Raw genomic sequence first — 19,104 nt, 5'->3', positions numbered from 1 at the left:
AGGACATGGAGGTATTTGTGAATATGTATATCTAATTTCATGGATTTGTCCCTTTTTAACTTTTATTTTCTTGCAGGGATTTGCAAGAATGCTTTCAGAGATTGGCCGTGAAAAGAGCCAGGAGTGGGGGTCCACAAGTCTTGGGGGAGTCTTTAAAGTGGAATGGATACGAAGGGAAAACTTGCCTTTTCAGTATGCTCACCATTTGCTGAACCCATGGAATGACAATAAGAAGGTGCAGATCAGTCGTGATGGACAGGTAACGGTATAGCTCTTGTTATCCAGTTAGTAGAACACAGCAAGTATTATCTGTAAGATAACATGTATGTTTACTAAACTGTAGACTTATTTCTAACATTAATATATTTTAAAACCTAGCAGTACTTTGCTCATTCCAGTCAATGCAACAGGATCACTTTATGTGGGCTGTTTCCTAGATGGGCATTACTATCCATCATTGCACTTCAGATCTCCCAGATTTTCCATGGCAGATATAAGGGGTATGCAGCCCCCAAACCCTAAGTTGGGTCACACCAATGGAACTTTTTGTGCTGAAAGTGAGCAGGGGCTTGTCCACTTCACAAATCCAAATGAAAAGACTGGCTGCACTCTGAAAAACAATTCAAACTAGTGCCGTCTCTGAAGTGTTTCATCCACAAGTGTGGGCTTAGTTGTAAAGATAAGGAGGAGCAGATAAGGAGAGACCAGTTTAATTAATAAACTTTTAAAGAATCAAACACATTCTATTTTATCAAGTGCCATCTTTTGTCATAAAGATATTCCTCTTAATCCCATCTGAGTTAAAAACAAGAAGAGGTAAAGTCACAATACATGCTAAAAATAGTCGTTATTACAGGATAGTAGTTAATTGAAAGATAGATTTAAACAATTGGGGGGACAGGCAATGAGTAAAAAGGAAGAGAGAAAAAAGAAGCAATTAGCATAATGTAGTGCTGGGTTCCTAAACAACCAGTTGCCAGACACTGGGCATATGTTCGACTTTCAACCTTCAAACTTTAACAATAATTTTTGGGTACATTGGCAGTGCCTTCTGCCTACCTATGGTGCCTATAATAAAAAGAGAACCTGTTTCTTTGCCTAGAATTTAGGCTTGCTTTAACTTAAAGATGCTTTATTCCTTGGACTGCATAAATAGTACTTTTTACTCATTGGTTTTGAATTGTGACATGGTTCTGTAGCTGATGCATAAGGAGTTTCCTCATTATTTAGTACTGATAGTCTAGCAAATTTTTATTTTTGCCATGTTATGTTTTTTAGGAGTTGGAGCCTCAAATAGGGGAACAGTTGTTGCTGCTTTGGGACAGAGTTCCTTTGGGAGACAAAAGTATTTTTCACTAACAGCCTAACCTCAGGTACTATTTTATGTTATGAAGTGTCTGTCTATATAAATCTTGTACAAAAAAAAGTTTTTATTTTGTGTGTCTCAGAATGCTGATATATTTTGCAGTTTGATATCCTATGTTAACTCCACAAAGCTAACACACTGGGATAGACATCTTTATTTTTAAAAATAAATACGTGAATGCTATTTTCAGATGAGTTAAATGAGATTTGAAAATAATCTCCCCATGGCTAAAATAGAGCTGCATGGTTAACCGTTAAAGAATCGATTCTACCCCCTCCTGATCTTGGAATGGGAAAATGCTGTTTTCTCTTATATTCACCGACCAACACAGCTCCTCTTTTAGCCATTGGGTTGTTATGCCCACCACTAGGAGAATACTAGGCATTACTTGTTATGAAACACTCAGAACTTTCCAGTTCCTCACCTCCCTCTCTTCTCTCCCTGTCCCTCCCCCCCCCCCCCCCCCCGGGGGGGATGCTGCTGAGCGGTGTGTGTGTGTCTGTGCAGGGGCTCTCATCTGGGGGGGGGGAGGGTTGTCACTGGCTGGCTGGCTGAGTCCTGCCAGTGACAACTGGCAGGACCTGTTTTTTCATGTCCTTGGAAAGTGTCTGTGAGGCTATGCTGGTGTCCTGTGCAGCGCTGTACTCATCGCCATTGTTTCTCCCTTTCCTTCATGGCTCTGGCATTCGGTGGCCATCTTAGGTGTGGGCAAGGGAAAGCATGCTCTCCTGGGCTTTGGCGGCCATTTTCCTTGTCATTGTCCCTATACAGGACACCGGCGGCCATTTTCAGTGTTCCTCAGCGGTGGCATGTGCTCCTGTGTTTTATCTCCTTGCGCTGGACATTGGGCGGCCATTTTCTTGAAGCCTGAGCACACTTTAGAGCGGTTTTAGCGCCATTTGCAGCTGCTTCCACCGACACAGCACTGTTTTCTCTGCACCTTGGAGCCAACAGACTATAGGCACTACCTGCTGGATAGCGCAGAACCCCTCAGGGTGGTGAGTCCTGCAGGAAAGAGCCCCTCAGCCAGCAGCAGTAAGGAGGGTGGGACTGTCACTGTCCTAAATCCCCTTCGGGTGGCAGACAGAAATTCAGGCAATTGCAACCGGTTCGCCTGGGCAAAAGGGTACAGAAAGTTTGCCGGGACCACGGTGGTCCTCTCGACTAACCTTTTAATGGATCTGCTATCTGATTTCCTCAGGCTACAAGATGGTTTCTGTCGTGGCCGCCAAACAGATTCTTCCCCTCCAGCATACCCGTATCCCTGGCACGCCAGGAAGCCCTGTACTGGTTCCAGAATCTGAACATTTCCAGAGATTCTACTCAAATCTGTTTGTAGTTCCCAAGAAGGAAGGGGTAAAAAAGCTTAGAGGTTCAGAATGGAATCAGTTCGCTCATTAGTCGCTGCACTTCATCAAGGGGGCATCCTTAGACATCCAGGATGTGTACCTGCACATACCCATATGCCTTCGGCATCAAAAGTTTCTGCAATTTGCAGTCGGGGAAGCCCAATACCAGTTTGTGGCTCTTCCTTTTGGTCTGGCATCAGCCCCCGGAGTCTTTACCAAGGTATTGGCTCCAGTTTTAGCGTTGCTGCGGCAACGTGGGATCACGATCGTGGGATACCTAGACGATCTCCTCCTGAGGGCATCTTCACCTCAGAATTAGAGGAGGATGTGGCGATCACCATGCAGACTCTGCGAGAATTTGTGTGATTGTACCGACCCAGCGTCTGGAGTACCTGGGCCTGCTGCTGTACTCCAGGGAAGCGAGAGTTTTTCTCCCTTCAGTCAAACGGCAGACTCTAAGATCCGCGGTAAAACTGCTGATGAACCTCAAGTGGTCGTCACTCTGCTTCTGCAAGTGAGTCCTGGGACTCATGGTAGCCTCTATTTGAGGCGGTACCATATGCTCAGTTCCACACCAGAGTCCTGCAGAAGGAGATTTTGACAAAGTGGGACAAATCTAAGTTGTCCCTGGATCGACAGATCCAGGTGAGCCAGTCAGAGATTCCCTGTACTGGTGGCTGAGGTCCCTGATGTTTCAGGCTGGGAAGTCGTTCCTACCTCTGAAGTGGACAATGATCACAATGGACGCCAGCCTATCCAGCTCGGGTGGAGTGACGGGGGTTCAGTCGGCTCAGGGCCTCTGGTCGGCGGAAGAATCCAAGTTGCTGATCAATCTGCACGAGCACGGAGCGATCAGGCTGTGCCTCTCCACATGGTCGATGAGACTACAGGGCCGTCCGATCAGGATCCAGTCAGACAACAACACGGCTGTGGCATACGTCAATCACCAAGGAGGAACAAGAAGCTCAGCCTCCACACGGGAGGTTGCTCACATAATTCGGTGGGCAGAGCGACATGTACTGGCCCTGTCAGCCATTTACATTCCATGAGTGGAGAACTGGCAGGTGGACTATCTGAGTTGCCAGATGCTGGACCCAGGAGAATTGGCGTTGCATCTGGTGGAATTCAGGTTACTGTGCCTGAGGTGGGGCACACCAGATATGGATCTTCTGGCCTCCCGTCTCAATCTTAAGGTGCCGAGATTCATGTCCAGGACAAGAGATCCTTGGCCAGACGTGCTAGTGGCTCAGTTGGATCAGTACCAGCTGATCTACGCTTTTCCTCCACTGAAACTGTTAACACGTCTGCTCCGCAGAGTGGAAGTCGAGGGAATCCCAGTGATTCTGGTCACCCCAGATTGGCCTCAGCGGCCTTGGTACGCAGACCCAGTGGCGGACCCCCCATGGCGACTGCCATTACCAGAGGACCTTCTGTCTCAAGGTCCGATTCTCCATCCTGCTTTACCATCGCTGGCTTTAACGGCATGGCTATTGAGAGCCAGGTGTTGAGGAACCGGGTCTGTTGGACTTTGTGATCCCAACTATGTTGAGGGCACAAAAAGCTTTTTTCTCGGAAGATATAGCATCGTACCTGGAAGGCTTACATCTCCATGTGTGGGGAGAAAGGATGGCATCTGCGCTCCTTTTCTATATCCAGGATCCTGCCGTTTCTTCAGCAAGGAGTAGACCAGAAATTGGCGTTAAGCACCATTAAGGGGCAAATATCAGCCCTGGCTTTCTTTTTTTTCAGCAACCCCTGGCGTCTCACTCATTAGTGAGTACCTTTGTTCAGGGGGCGTGACATGTGGTCCCCCCGGTGTGTCCACCGTTACCCCCGTGGGATCTGAACCTGGTGTTATCGGTGCTTCAAAAAAACCACCCTTTGAAAATAGGGAGAGTCCCCTGTTGCCTCTTTCACAGAAAGTGGTCTTTCTAGTGGCCATCACATCAGCCAGGAGGGTTTCGGAACTGGCAGCTATGTCATGCAAGTAGTCTTATCTGGTTATCCACAAGGATAAGGTGGTGTTGTGTCCGCAACCGTCTTTTCTGCCGAAAGTGGTCTCGGCTTTTCATATCAATGAGGACATTGTATTACCATCTCTGTGTCCTAAGCCGAAACACCCTAAGGAAGTGGCCCTTCACGTTCTGGACGTGGTTCGGGCTCTAAAGGTGTATTTGTCTGCCTCTTCTCCCTTTCGGATGTCAGACTCAATGTCTGTTTCGATGGCTGGTCCAAAGAAAGGCATGGCGGTCTCGTCTGCCACCATTTCAAGGTGGATCAGACAGATTGTAGTACAAGCCTACGCCTTGAAGGGACAGGTACCCCCCTTTCCCGTCACGGCCCACTCCAAAAGGGCAATCGGAACAGCTTGGGCCTTCCGATACCAAGCGTCTGTCGCTCAGGTGTGTAAAGCGGCGACCTGGTTGTCTGTCCAGACATTTACCAAATTCTACAAGGTAGACGTCAGTGCATCGGCTGATGCCTGTTTTGGCCGCAAAGTTTTGCAGGCAGCCATATAGCTGCAATTGAATAAGCAATATATATATATATATATATATATATATATATATATATTTTTTTTTTTTTTTCCTGGTTTCTCGATAAACAGAGTACCGTTAAGTTAATGCACTGTTTTATTACATTCTGCAGTTTTGGTGCGGTTGTGGGTAGTCACTCCTGTTGAGGGTACCCTGGTTTTGTGGTGGATTTCTCCACGCACTGTTGTTTTTTTTGTGGGTAGAGTTTCACTAGTTCCCACTTGCCATGGTGGATGAAGTTTTCTATGCTGTTTTCCCACCCCTCATTTGGCACTTCTTGGGGACGTCCCAGTGGCTAAGAGAGGAGCTGTCTCGGTCAGTGAATATAAGAGAAAATAGGATTTTTTGTACTCGCCGTAAAATCCTTTTCTCTGTAATTCACCAACCGACACAGCACCCGCCCCTCCTTTTTCTCTTTACATTATACTGATGACTGTATGGCGGGCTGGAGGGTCGTTGCCCAAGGGACCGTCCCTTGGCCAGAACTGGAATGTTCTGAGTGTTACATAAGTAATGCCTAGTATTCTCGTAGTGGTGGGCATAAAAACCCAATGGCTAAGAGAGGAGCTGTGTCGGTTGGTGAATTACAGAGAAAAGGATTTTACGGGGAGTACAAAAAAAATCCTATTTTATGTAACAAGTGCAGAGAGTTCTCTGCTCACTTCTGACGGCTGAAAAAAATAAATAAATAAATACAGGCAGCCTGACAAGTTTATGTCAACATTGGAGCTGGCTATAAACAGGAACATTTTGAAAGCAAACCAAAATTCCTGAATGCAGTAGTTTTGGTGCGCTTTCAGAAAGTGCACCCTTAGCTGCAAGATATAATACAAGTCTATGACAAAGTGCAGCTAACACACAGGAAAGCCTCAGGTGCACTTCGCTGCACCCATGCTTTGTGAGTAAACCACAGCACATTGGTGTGAAAGCAGCCTTCTAGGAGGGTCTGAACAGTAAGGGCTTATTTATATTTGCAGCACCAGTACCCCCCCCCCCCCCCCCAACCAGTGGTGTAACATCGGGTCGCAATGGCCGCCCCCACCCCATGCCTTCATATCAAATTCTGTTTTACACTTGGACGGGATGCGTGGTGGGCCGTCATATACAGGAACCAATACTCTCCATTTTCCTCCTGCAACTCTAGTTAAGTGCTGGTAGCAGGGCTTTTTTTCAGCTGGAACTTGGTGGAACTCAGTTCCACCACCTCTGGCTCAGGCCCTCTGCTCCCTACTCACCACTATCTCTTGCAAACACAAAAGTCTGACAGGGACCACTTAAAGACTAAACCTTTTTCGAATACTTATTGCTTGCAAGGTAACATTTTTTATTTTTTGCTAGAAAATTACTTGGAACCCCCCTAACGTGTTATATATATATTATACCAGAGACCCTAGAGAATAAAATGGCAGTTGATGCAATATTTTATGTCACACTGAATTTGCGCAGCAGTCTTTCAAACGCAAATGCTCAGTGGCTTGCAGAGCCCTCTGATGTGGCTCGCGACCTCCTGTTTAATAAAACAACTTAATTTTGCAATGGGCATATAGGAGCACTTTTGAAAAAAAATTGAGTTTTTAGGCTGCTTTCACACTAATATGCAAGTGCAGCTCATGGCAAACCTATGGGTTAGCTGCACTGAGCCATATATTTCTATTCTATACTGTGGGTTTGGCATGCTTTTTGAAAGCACACCAAAACTCCTGAATGCAGTGCTGGGGGTGCATGTACAGGAACCGATTCTCTCCATTTTCCTCCTGCAACAACTGAAATCTGGCTTCTCCTCCTCTCCCTCTCACCGCCATTCACTGGCTGCAGGAGGAAAATGTTCACTATGTTATTCAAACTAAACAATTAGAAATTCTGAACCATTTAATTTCATTGTGGCCCACAGCTGGTTACCAAATCACTTAAGTGGCCCTTGCTGCACAAAGGTTAAACACCCTGTGTTTAAAGCTTTGTGATTTGAGCCTCATGTATGATATAGTAGTATCATATTGGATCAACATATTTGTAAAGTTTATTTCCAGTGTTGGTCGATTGCAGACATAAAAATTACAGGATAAGCGTGGCAGACAGTATAATATTTACTGAGATTAGAGGAGCTGTACAGCACCATTACCAATTTGCATTGTTGGCCCCCATTCACACTATGTCACATGACTCTCAGACGTCAAGCAAATGTGCATTTTTATGGCGTTGCCATGCTTCACATACATGGCATCCCATTCATTTTACAAAAAGAACAAACCAAACAAAGAAAAAAACATGGAAAAAAGTAGTCTATAAGAACTCCCAAAACCAGGGAAGCTGAAAAACGTATAATGGTGCAAGGTACTTGATCTCTAGTGTGGGAAGGAGGTATGAGGATGGGTAGAAAAAGGTGCCAAAGTTCACAAGACATCAAAGAAGGGGGGTCTTGAAATGCACAAAGTACCGCAGCAGCAATGAAAGGAGTATATCAAAGTTGCTGTCTAGTCTACATGAAGAAAAGGGGGCAGAGGGGTAAGGTTATGGAAAAAGAGGGCTTGTATATATGAATAGAAAAAAAGAAGGGGGGATATAAAGAAAAGTGCCCTGTAAAGTTCAGGATGAATGGAGGGCCAGTTTTGGGAAAGGAGTTGGCGTACGAACACCAGCTAATGCTTGAGATGTTAAGGGGGTTGTCCGAAGAGCTGGCCACCATATTCATGGAGCAGGGACCAGTAACGACAAGGTATATCCGGGGAAGATGTAGCTGATCAAGCAGGAGCTGGACCGGGCCCCTCACAATTCTCCAGCCAGGTAAAGACTGCTTAAGAATCATCAAGGAAATTAGCTTTTTCTTCTCCCACGACACAGAGTTTAGCTGAGAACAGCATTGCGTAGGAAATATGCCGTATCCAGAGATGACATTTGACCTCTGTAAACTGCACCCGTCTTTTTTGTACTTCTACAGAGAAGTACGGAAACGCCATTATTTCGCCGTTATTAAAGGAGATATTGGCTTTCTCTCTGGTAAGGCGTAAGATGGTGTTCCTGTCCCTATAATTAGGGACTTGGCGATAAACGTTCGCGGGTGCACACTTTGTGGCGGAGGTTTGACCGCCAAGCCGTGGGTCCGCTCCACCACAAATGTTGCTGAGAATGCAGGCCTGCCAAATGGAGTGATAAGCAAGTTTTCAAGAAAGTGGGGGTGGGGGGGGGGAATCCAATCCCTCTGCTTCTTAAGGCAGCCCCACAAATCTGAGACTACAGCGCCAGAGCCTATTGTCCATGTTGTTTTTTTTTTTTTTTTTGCTGCACAGCGTGCAGTTACAGTTGGAGTCTCTTGGTGGTAACCTGCAATGGTGGCAGGTCATCATCCACATAGCTGAACCGGGTTTCCCCCTCTGTAACCCGCTCTATCAGTTTCTGGAGGTCTTGCCTAATGAGGTCAATATCAGTCTTCACTGCCTCTATTTTGCTTGTTGGGGTGCTCTGACAATTAGATATTGCCTCCAGAACCTTTGCGGTGACAGCGCTAACTGGATCACTGGTAGGAGGCGCCATCTCCCCCCATCTCCTTGAGCCATCGGAGACATGATGTGCAAGCCAGAGGGAGAAACCTGGTAGTGCACAGTAGGTGGAAGAAAAGCAGGCAAGACACAGGATTATATAAAAAGGATTGTTCTCAAGTGGAGCTCCTGACCTATGCCCCTCACACCGTGCCGTTCCAGGTCACGCCCCAGCCCATTCATTTTAGTAAGTTGTCCTATGCATGACAGATGCGACAAAGTAGCCAATGTATCTTTTTTGAACATTGTATGTCTTGCGTGTAGTGTTTGGGTTACCACTTACAATAAATGGCACTACAAGCATGGCATTTTTACATGTTTTGTGAATGCATGTGGTTTTGTGAGCATTTATGCACTAGTGTAATGTAAAGGCAGCCTAAAGCAGAAAGTAGGTCAGCAGTGACAGCCTACATTTCTTTTTGTACAGATTTCCTTTAAAGTGGTTCTAAAACCTAAACATTTTTACCTTAATGCATTCTTTACAATAGGATAAAAAATGTCTAGGTATTCGTATCCCCCCCTTCTCCTCCATTACACTTACCTGAGCCCCCATTCGATCCAGTGTTGTGTACGTCTGCAGATCTTCTCTCCCCTCACTTTCTGTTCACACTGGCTTTACTAAGGCTGTGAGGGTCATTGGCTCCTGCCAGTCAAAGCCAGTGACAAGGAGTGGGGCCGAGCCCTGCTGTCTTTGACTATAGACATAGACAGCGAGGCTCCAGAGGGAGCCCACATGAAGCGGCTTACTATGGGAGCACTCGCCAGAAAGGAGGAGCCAGAGGGGGACCCAAGAAGAGGGTAAACCATTAAAAAAAAAAAAAAAAAGATTGCATTTATAAACACTCTAAAGCTGGGCTCTGGTCCAACAGATAGATGGGATTCATTCAATAGGAATTGAACTGTTAATTTAACAGCTGCAGCAAGAATCCAGTGTTTTGGAGCTTTGAATGGGGCCTTAATTGCACACACAAAATATGTACAGAGGTGGCAAAAATTGTGGACACTTTTTGAAATGTTATTGCTTTGCAATTTTGCAGGCTTATAGGAAATGTTATTCTGCACAAAATGCAAATGTTTAGATGTCTTATTTACAAATAATTTAATGCTAAATTCTCAATACAAACAAAAGAATGCAAGTTATATGCAGTACAAAAGAACTTATGCAGGAAATACTGCAGTCATGCTGAATATATTCTAATGTACTATCAGTATTTAGTAGGGTAGCCTTTATTCATTAAATCCGCAACACAGTGACATCTCATTGAGCCAACAAATGTTTTAAGCTCTGCCTTCCTTAATATGTGGCGCTAGGAAGCAATTATAGCCTCAATTAACCACTTCAGCCCTGGAAGATTTTACCCCCCTTTCTGACCAGAGCACTTTTTACAATTTGGCACTGCGTCATTTTAACTGATAATTGTGCGGTTGTTCCCTGTACCAAAATTAAATTTGCGTCTTTTTTCCCCCCCACAAATAGAGCTTTCTTTTGGTGGTATCTGATCACCTTTTTTTTGCGCTATAAACAAAAAAGAGCGCAAATTAAAAAAAAAAAACTAATAAAAAAAAAAAATCTTCATCAGCTTAGGCCAGTATATATTCTACATATTTTTGGTACAAAAATCGCAAAAAGCGTATATAGATTGTGCAAAATTTATAGCGTATGCAAACTATGGGAAAGATGTATGGCATTTTTATTATTGATTTTTATTTTTATTTTTTTTACTAGTAATGGCAGTGATCTTCGATTTTTAGAAGTATTGCGACGGACAGATCGGAGACTTTTGACACTTTTTTTTTTTTTTTTTTTTTTTGGGACCGTTGCCATTTATACAGCGATCAGTGCTATAAAAATACACTTACTGTGTAAATGTTACTGGCAGGGAAGGGGTTAACACTAGGGGCTGATCAAGGGGTTAATTGTGTGTTCCCTCAGTGTGTTCTAACTGTACTAACTGGGGATAGCATTGACTAGTAGGAGACATATTGTTTTTCCTACTTAGTAGGAACAAGCGACATGGCTCCTCTCCTCTGACAGCACAGGGATTTGCTCATGCATGTGATCGTGCGTGGTCGGTGGCTATTGTGCCCACTAGCCACATGCATCAGGTCCCCCTGCCATGCAGCGCACGCTCTCTGGTGGCCAAAAAAGGGTAGGACCTACCCGTACAGGACTTCGCCCAGGGGAGCCATTCTGCTACAGTATATCTGCGTGACCTGGTCGGGAACCGGTTAATTGAGTTTTATTTAATCGATACCTCCTTCGTACAATGCTTTTCAAATAGTGCCACAAATTTTCTATTGGGTTCAGGTCAGGGATGTTTCCTGGCCAGGTCAACAGTGACTTTGTTGTAAAACTCTGATGGCCTCAGATGACGCTTTTCTGTCTTTCAGACACAGTGGGGTTAATTTACTAAAACCAATGAGTGCAAAATTAGTTTCAGTTGTGCACAGAAACCAATCAGCTTACAGGTTTTATTGTCAAAGCTTAACCTCCCTGGCGGTATGATTCAGTCTGGAATTAGGTGCTGAAAGCGGTACAATTATTTTGCATGGAAATCTGTTAGGCCCCTTTCACACATGCGGACGATATGTCCGTATTTCATCCATCCGTTTGCGGATGAAATACTGACATACATTCATCCCTATGGGATAGCGGGTGTCTGCGGATGAGCATCCGCAGACACCCGATTTCGTCCGCCTCCGCAACAGTCCGATTCTGCAGACGGAGGAAAATCCTATTTTTCTATCCGTCTGCAGAGCAGATCGGACGAACACGGACAGACGGTCCGTGCTCGTCCGATCCCCATAGAGGAGAGCGGAGAGCTGACAGGGTTGTACCCGCACAGTGTGCGGAGACCGCCCTGTCCGCAGCCGGCTCAGCGGGGACAACGGAGCGATCCCCACTGAGCGAGCGGATCTTCAAGGGGCGGATCATTACTGATCCGCCCCGTGTGAAAGAGGCCTTATTTTATTTTGTAGTCCTGTAATTCTTAGGAATAACGCTCTTAAATCTCTTCAACCCAGAGTCTAGCAGACATCCCGGGTATGATAAAGTTTATAATATAATAAAGAATAATAAAAATTATTCAATAATGTAATCAAATCCTAAAACACTGAAAAAGAGCGCAGTATGGCCCTGCCCCTTGCTCCTTCGTTACTGGCTGTGAATGACAGCAATGGCTCTTGCTGCTGCATCTCAGCCAGTGAGGAGGGAGAGACCCGGGAGAGCTGCTGCTCTCGTGCGCATTGCTGGATCGTGCTTGGGTAAGTATAAGGGGGAGCTACACAATGAAGGTTTTATTAAATCAAATATGGTGGGAAGCGCTAAATAAAGGTAATAATTAAATCTAATAACCATTAACTAGCAAATATTGAGTAAATGTTAATGAGACCATACATAACAAATTATGATACAAACTATTATATAACAATGACACTTGCCAGTGTCAATAATATCTCCAGTGGAAAACCTTGTGCACTAAATCAATACACCTGCATGTGCTGAGAAAAATAAAATGTCCAAATTTTCTACCACTGTGTGAATGAACCACCTTCACCGACTACGTAATACACCCAACGTGCTCTGTAGATGTCTGCTTACCAGATGGTGTTGACCTTATTAAAAGAAGGTCAAATATAGCCTTAGCAAGATGTTGCTTGCTGCAATTAGATGGAAAACCACCGCAAAGGAACCTTGACTCCCCCCCAGAAGATGTATCAGGAAATGTATGAGAAGGATAAAAACTCAAATAGTGTAATCCCGTTTATTAAAAATAGAATAAAAACAAAAAGCCGTATGGCTGCTTACATTTAAAAGTGCATTCTCATGGCACTGAGGCTGATCAGCGTGTCTGTAAGCTTGAGAAGCTCCGTGCTCAGCTCAATAGTTGGCGTGCGTTCCACCGCCGTCCACAGACAACCAGAGGGACCTGAAGTACAAGAGGAAATTGCGTAACCAGGCACTGAGTTATCACACTCAGTTTGGGGATTAGCATCTTTTTGCATTTAAACTATTTTAATTTTTTGTTATTAATATATTTGGCACGGGGTATATACTACACAATAAAGGTCTTCATGCATAAAGGTAAAAAAAAAAAAAAAAACCTTTTAGCCTTTAGAACCTTTTTTTTTTATAATTAACGTTTTATTTATTTATTAAGAAGGTAAACCATACAGTTATACAACAAAAACAGTGTACCTTTTAATACATTGCAAGGTCTAGATCGAACAAACAGTATGTAGCATCGATTCATGGACATATTCAACAATCCTATGCAAACTGGCCAACGGTGCACTGCATAACAGACGACACCATAGATCAGTTGACCATGTAATTACCCATATATCCAGATAGATTCAGATACACGACCAGTGTGCTAAACTAAAAGCGATGCAGAGCTAGTCTGCAGTGTAAACAGAGGGAAAAGAATAGAGAAGAGCAAAGTAGTAGATAGCCAGAGGTCTGTGGCACCATTCCAGTACCGGTTCGCCATTAGTTCTCCCGCAGCCACCACCTCTCCCAGACCAGGTCGGGGTCCTCCAACCTGTCCCGTATTCTAGCAGTCATTTTTTCCATGAGTTCCACGTCCTTGATCCTGTAATATAGGGCCTCTGCAGTCGGGGGCAATTGGTTCTTCCAGTTAAGAGCTATCGGACAACGGGCTGCCGTCAGGACATGCCTAAGGAGCTTCCTACATGGTTTAGCTATCTTCGGTTGGGAAAGGCCGAATAAGAAAAATTTGGAGTCAGCGGTATGGGCACCTCAAACAGGCGAGAGAGATGCTGTCGGGTCAAGTTCCAGAATGGGGCAATCAGAGGGCAAGTCCAGTAAATGTGAAATAGAGAGCGCCTGTCCCGCTGGCAGTGCCAGCAATGGTCAGAGGTGGAAGGATATATTTTATGGAGTATGGCTGGAGTCTGGTACCAGAAGAGGAGAATTTTATAAGAGTTCTCTTTGTAGAGGGTACATAAAGAGATTTTGACTGCTTGTCTCCACACCCCCTGCCATGCCTCCAGTTGCAGCTCCTCACCTAGCTCCCTCTCCCAGCGCTTCATGTAAGCATGTTTACCTTTCGTCTGAAAGTGGTGTGCATTGAGAATACGGTATATGTCTGAGATCAATCCTCTGCGGGTCCGTCCTTCAAGTATTATCTGTTCAAATGGGGAGGGTGGGGATAATTGGAGGCGTGGGGCTATAGTCTGGGCAAAATACCTAATTTGTAAGTAGCTGTAGAACATCTGCCGGGGGAGTTCGTGCTTGGCCTGAATGTCAACAGTCTCCGCGTCCTGGGATCCACCAAGTGTCCCAAGTGGAACAAACTTCGTGAGGCCCAGGGCCAGGACATCTGATGGGTTAAACTAGCCGGTAACTTAGGGTTGCAGAGAAAGGAGTTCATCAGGGAAAACTCTGAATGAAGTCTACAGTCACAGGAAAGCTTTTGCCAAAGCTGGCGAAGCTGAGCCATCGGCCACAATAGCCCGCCTGGGTCTATCTCCACGGTCATGCCCCACAGAAGACTATTCGGGTGTACCGGGGCTAGCCACATTTTTTCTATCTCCGACCACTTATTGTAGGACCTCTGAGGGAACCATGAAACTATTGCCCGTAGCTGGGCCTCTTGGTAGTACTGAACCAAGTCAGGAAATGCCAACCGCCATCTGAGCGCAGGCCAGTCTTTACGGAGCTGGGCACCCAGTGTTTTTTAAAGTTCAAGATGAACTTCAACATGTCCCTCTGAAGTGTACGTAGGTGCGCGTATGGAACCGGGATGGGCAGCGTCTGAAACAGGTAAAGGAGTTTAGGGAGAACCACCATTTTAATGGACGTAATCCGCCCCAGAAGCGATATGTGATGAGCCTTCCACTTGTGAACAAGTTCCCTAATCGCCCAATAAAGGGGGGGGGGGGATTGGCCTGATACAGGGTGTGGAACGACAGAGTAATAGAGACCCCCAAGTATTTAAGGGAAGAACTCTCCCACTTGTAAGGGAATGCAGTCTCAGCCGCCACCATATTAATCGGAAGGGCCACCGATTTAGATGTTAGTTTTATATCCCGAAAGCGCCCCATAGCGATCCAGTTCGGCATGGAGGTTAGGCAGGGAAATCCTAGGCTGGGTCAGGGTGAGGATGATATCGTCAGCAAATAATGATATTTTAAATTCCCTGCCTCTGACTGGGATCCCCCGAACATCCGGGTTGCCCCTAATGGCCGCCGACAGGGGCTCCACACACAGTGCAAACAGCAGCGGAGAGAGCGGACAACTCTGGCGGGTGCCATTGGCAGTGGGGAAAGTCGATGACGTGGCAAAAGGGGTTTTTACTTGTGAGGAGGTGGTATAGAGGTGCTGTACTGCATGTAGGCATGGTCCCCTAAAGCCCATATGGCACAAAGTAGCCATCATAAAGGGCCAGCTCAGGCGGTCAAATGCCTTTTTCGCATCTAAACTTGGGACCAGAGATGCCTGGTTATCCCTGTTGGCTACATCGATAAGGTCAATCATTTTCCTAGTATTATCTCCTGCTTGCCTCATGGGGACAAAGCCCACCTGATCCTTGTGTATTAAGGAGGGAAGGATATTTTCGTAAATATTTTTAAATCCGCATTCAACAGGGCTATAGGCCTATAGCTGGCACAAGAGGCTAGGCCATTATCTGGTTTCAGGATGAGGGATATGAAAGAGCCCAGCATCTCGGTCAGGATAGGGGTTTGTTGGAGAAAAGCATTGAACAGTTTGGTCATGTGCGGGCTCAAGAGAGGCAGAAATGCCTTATAGTACTCGTAAGGGAGCACGTCCGGCCCAGGGGATTTGTGGGCCGGAAGGGCTTTCACGGTCGCTGACAATTCTTCAGCAGTGATAAGAGCTTTCAGTTCCTGGAGGTCCGTGTCGTGTAGTTGGGGCAGTTCAGTGTTTTCTAAGTACTGGGTTATACGGTCAGCCAAACCAGGGGTCGGAGGGTTATGAGGTATGTCCGGCTTGTTGTACAGGTCCGTGTAAAAGTCTGCAAACGTGTCCGCTATGGCCTGGGGGTGAGATTAAAGGTCTGAATGTTGAGGTCTCCGGCCCTTCGGTCCAGGGAGTCGTTCCTTCCTCTTCATTGGACGGTGATCACAACGAATGCCAGCCTGACTGGTTGGGGTGGGTGAGTTTGAGGCGTACAGTCGGCCCAGGGTCGCTGGACGCAGGAAGGATCCTGCCTGCCGATCAATGTGCTGGAACTTCGGGCGATCAGGCGGTGCCTCTCCCCATGGTTAAGGAGGCTTCAGGGGTGTTCGGTCAGCCTCCAGTCTGACAACGCCATGGCGGTGGCATATGTCAGTCATCGAGGAGAAACAAGGAGCTTGGCTGCAGCACTGGAGGCCGCTCACATCCTGCGGTGGGCAGAGCGGCGCGTGCTGGCTCTGTCGGCCGTGTAGATTCCGGACGTAGAAAACTGGCAAGGTTAATAGATCCCTGGGCGGATGCAGCAGACACGCTGGTGGCTCCATGGGGGCATTATCGGCTGATTTATGCCTTCCCCCCCCCCCCCACTCAAACTTCTAGCACTTCTAGGTTGATGTTGTTGTGCTTTTTAAGGACAGTTTCCCCGCACAATATTTATTAAGTAATTTTTAACGAAGATATTTTTAAGATACAAAATCTATATGACACAGTCTATACATGTGAAACTTATTCACGGAGACAAAGTGATCATACAAAATAGTTACTTTTATTGGTTGACAAAAGACAAATATTTACATGAAATTAAAATATCGATTGCATCACATGAACACCTTGACAATTAATGGAAACGCCCACAAAATGGGAGTGTCGTACTTTGGACTTAATTATCACCATTATCACTTCTCGGTAGAATCAATAACCTTTTGATAATTGACAAGTAAACAAAACGTCTGTATTTCACACGTCCAACCGTTACTATACTGCAGGTAAGTAAGTGGTTAACAATGTGAAATAAATTTATAATGAAAAGTTGAATTTAGAGAAAAAAATCTAAAAGGCGGTTGATTCGGGGGAGAACGATTTTCAATAGAATATTCAAAAGATCAATATTTAAGAGAACATAGAAGATATAATAAAATATTTACCTATTCCAATATGGCTATTAGTGTGGATTGTTGGTTACCAGGATTTTTAAGATGGCTGCCGGGGCATTCAACATGGATTCTCTTACAGAGGAATTACTTTGTGTGACCTCCGAGTTCCAAGGCGCGGGGATCTTCATGAATGTAAAAATGTGTATTCATGCATGGTGCATGAGTGTCAGTTTGTCTGGGAGTCTTCCATTGTCCCCGCCCCCCCCCCCCCCCCCAAGGGTATGTCCCTGAGTTCTCCCTCTATGGCATCTTTCTTGTTTCTTAAATATCCTCTTAAACAAAAAGATCATAAAATTATACTAAGTTCTGCACAGAAGGTATGTGTTCCCTCCTCATTGGCAGGCAACATGTAATGGTTGGCTTTCCCAGGAGTCTAATGATTTTAAGGTAATAGCACCTTCAACCACCAGGTCTCTCATATGTGTTTGGTGTTTTATCTCTTTTAGTTAATATTTTTATTTTTATAATATACATTCGTTTTTATAAATGTTCTAACAAATATCTCTAGTGTTAAGGAATCATAGTAAACGATATAATATAAAATACGCTTAACATAATTTTGAATAATCCCCATTGTATAAAATTGTTATATATGTATATCAATGCATATCTATTAAATCTTTAGTCCATTTAGAAAGGACACAGGTTAGATATATATCAATATCCCATAAATTTATTTATCTGTATAACTGGATAATTCCGATATATCCAATTATTATTTGTTTATCTAGACATAGGTTAAATTCTTATACAGTTATAATCACGATTATGTTTTTCATAATGCTAATTAGTTGCTAAAACACTTCTACTTATGATCACACTTTCATATATAATTTCTTTATGACAAAGTTCTTTAGATCATTAGATACTAAAATTATAATATCTCTTTTGTGACCTACAAATATCACATATCATTTGAATGACTTATAAAAGATCATAGGTACTTTTAAAATATGTCTGACTTGCATATCCCTCTAACACCATGTTTTGAGATGGACTTTGAGCAGTCCAATAAATGTTTAGATGGCTTAGCTGTGCTCATCAAGTTCCTACAATTCACGCAATAGATTTTGTTGGACAAGGTGTCAGCTATTGAATTTTGTCTTCATGGTTGTATATTGTCCAAACAGTCTTCACTTGCGCACAATGGGGTTTTCTAGTTAAGGGCTATTTCCATGTGATCACAGATAACTAATCCCCTGCACATTTGGAAAAACAAAAAGTGTGAGATCATGTATTTAGTTTTAAAGGTCTCTAAAAGGGTAACAGTTCAATAATATCAAAATTATAGTTCATCCACTTTTTGAGGCCTACTGAAATCTCTCATCTCTGCCAGTGAATATTAAATGTATTTCTTCATGAATTCAAAACAATGTGAGAGCATTTTCAGATGCTTTCTTAGGCTGCAAGGTTTTGCAGGCAGCTGTTTAAGGTTGCAATGCCTCCGTTGAGGAGCTCTGGTTGGTACGAGTGGAGTTATTTTCTTGCTGTTTTTAACATGTTCTGCCTAGTCCTCTCCTAAAGGGGCGATATAACCCTAAGGTCAAGATGAAGATGCTGTGTTCGTCAATGAATTTCAGAGAAAAGGATTTTACGGTCAGAACAAAATAATGTGGAAACAAATCCAGACAATCATATTGTCTGATTTGCAAATTATGGTGGAAATTAAGTATTTGGTCAATATCAAAAGTTCATCTCAATACTTTGTTATATATCCTTTGTTGGTAATGACAGAGGTCAAACGTTTTCTGTAAGTCTTCATAAGGTTGTCACACTCTGTTGCTGGGATGTTGGCCCATTCCTCCATGCAGAAATCCTTTAGAGCAGTGATGTTTTAGGGCTGTCGCTGGGCGACAGCTCCCTTCAGACCTCAACACCATAGAAAACCTTTGGAGACTGGCTAGCCCACTCCAGGACCTTGAAATGCTTCTTACAAAGCCACTCCTTTATTGACCGGGCATGTTTGGGATCATTGTCATGCTGAGAGACCCAGCCACGTTTCATCTTCAATGCCCTTGCTGATGGGAGGAGGTTTGCACTTAAAATCTCACAATACATGGCCCCATTCATTTTTTCATGTACGCGGATCAGTCCTGTTCCCTTTGCAGAGAAACAGCCCCAAAGCATGATGTTGCCACCCCCATGCTTCACAGTAGGTATGGTGTTCTTTGGTTGCAACTCGGCATTCTTTCTCCTTCAAACACGACGAGTTGTGTTTCTAC

The 19,104-nt window shown here is 44.5% G+C and overlaps 1 protein-coding gene across 3 annotated transcripts in view; it reads left to right on the top strand.

Annotated features, from left to right (window-relative positions):
• YTHDC2 (YTH N6-methyladenosine RNA binding protein C2) overlaps positions 1-19,104 on the top strand; it is a 274,280-nt gene that overhangs the window by 233,498 nt on the left and 21,678 nt on the right. For all 3 annotated transcript variants that reach the window (XM_077462267.1, XM_077462265.1, XM_077462266.1), the window contains 2 exons: positions 77-259; positions 1,279-1,373. In XM_077462267.1, the coding sequence (XP_077318393.1) occupies positions 77-259; positions 1,279-1,359 (264 nt within the window). In that variant the 3' untranslated portion in view covers positions 1,360-1,373. The remainder of the gene's footprint in view (positions 1-76; positions 260-1,278; positions 1,374-19,104) is intronic.

This window comes from Lithobates pipiens, unplaced genomic scaffold (genome assembly GCF_037356315.1).
Source record: "Lithobates pipiens isolate NorthernLeopardFrog02 unplaced genomic scaffold, aLitPip1_a1.2 Scaffold_3, whole genome shotgun sequence".
Classification (NCBI taxonomy): domain Eukaryota; kingdom Metazoa; phylum Chordata; class Amphibia; order Anura; family Ranidae; genus Lithobates; species Lithobates pipiens.
This window is presented reverse-complemented; position numbering and strand designations above follow the sequence as displayed.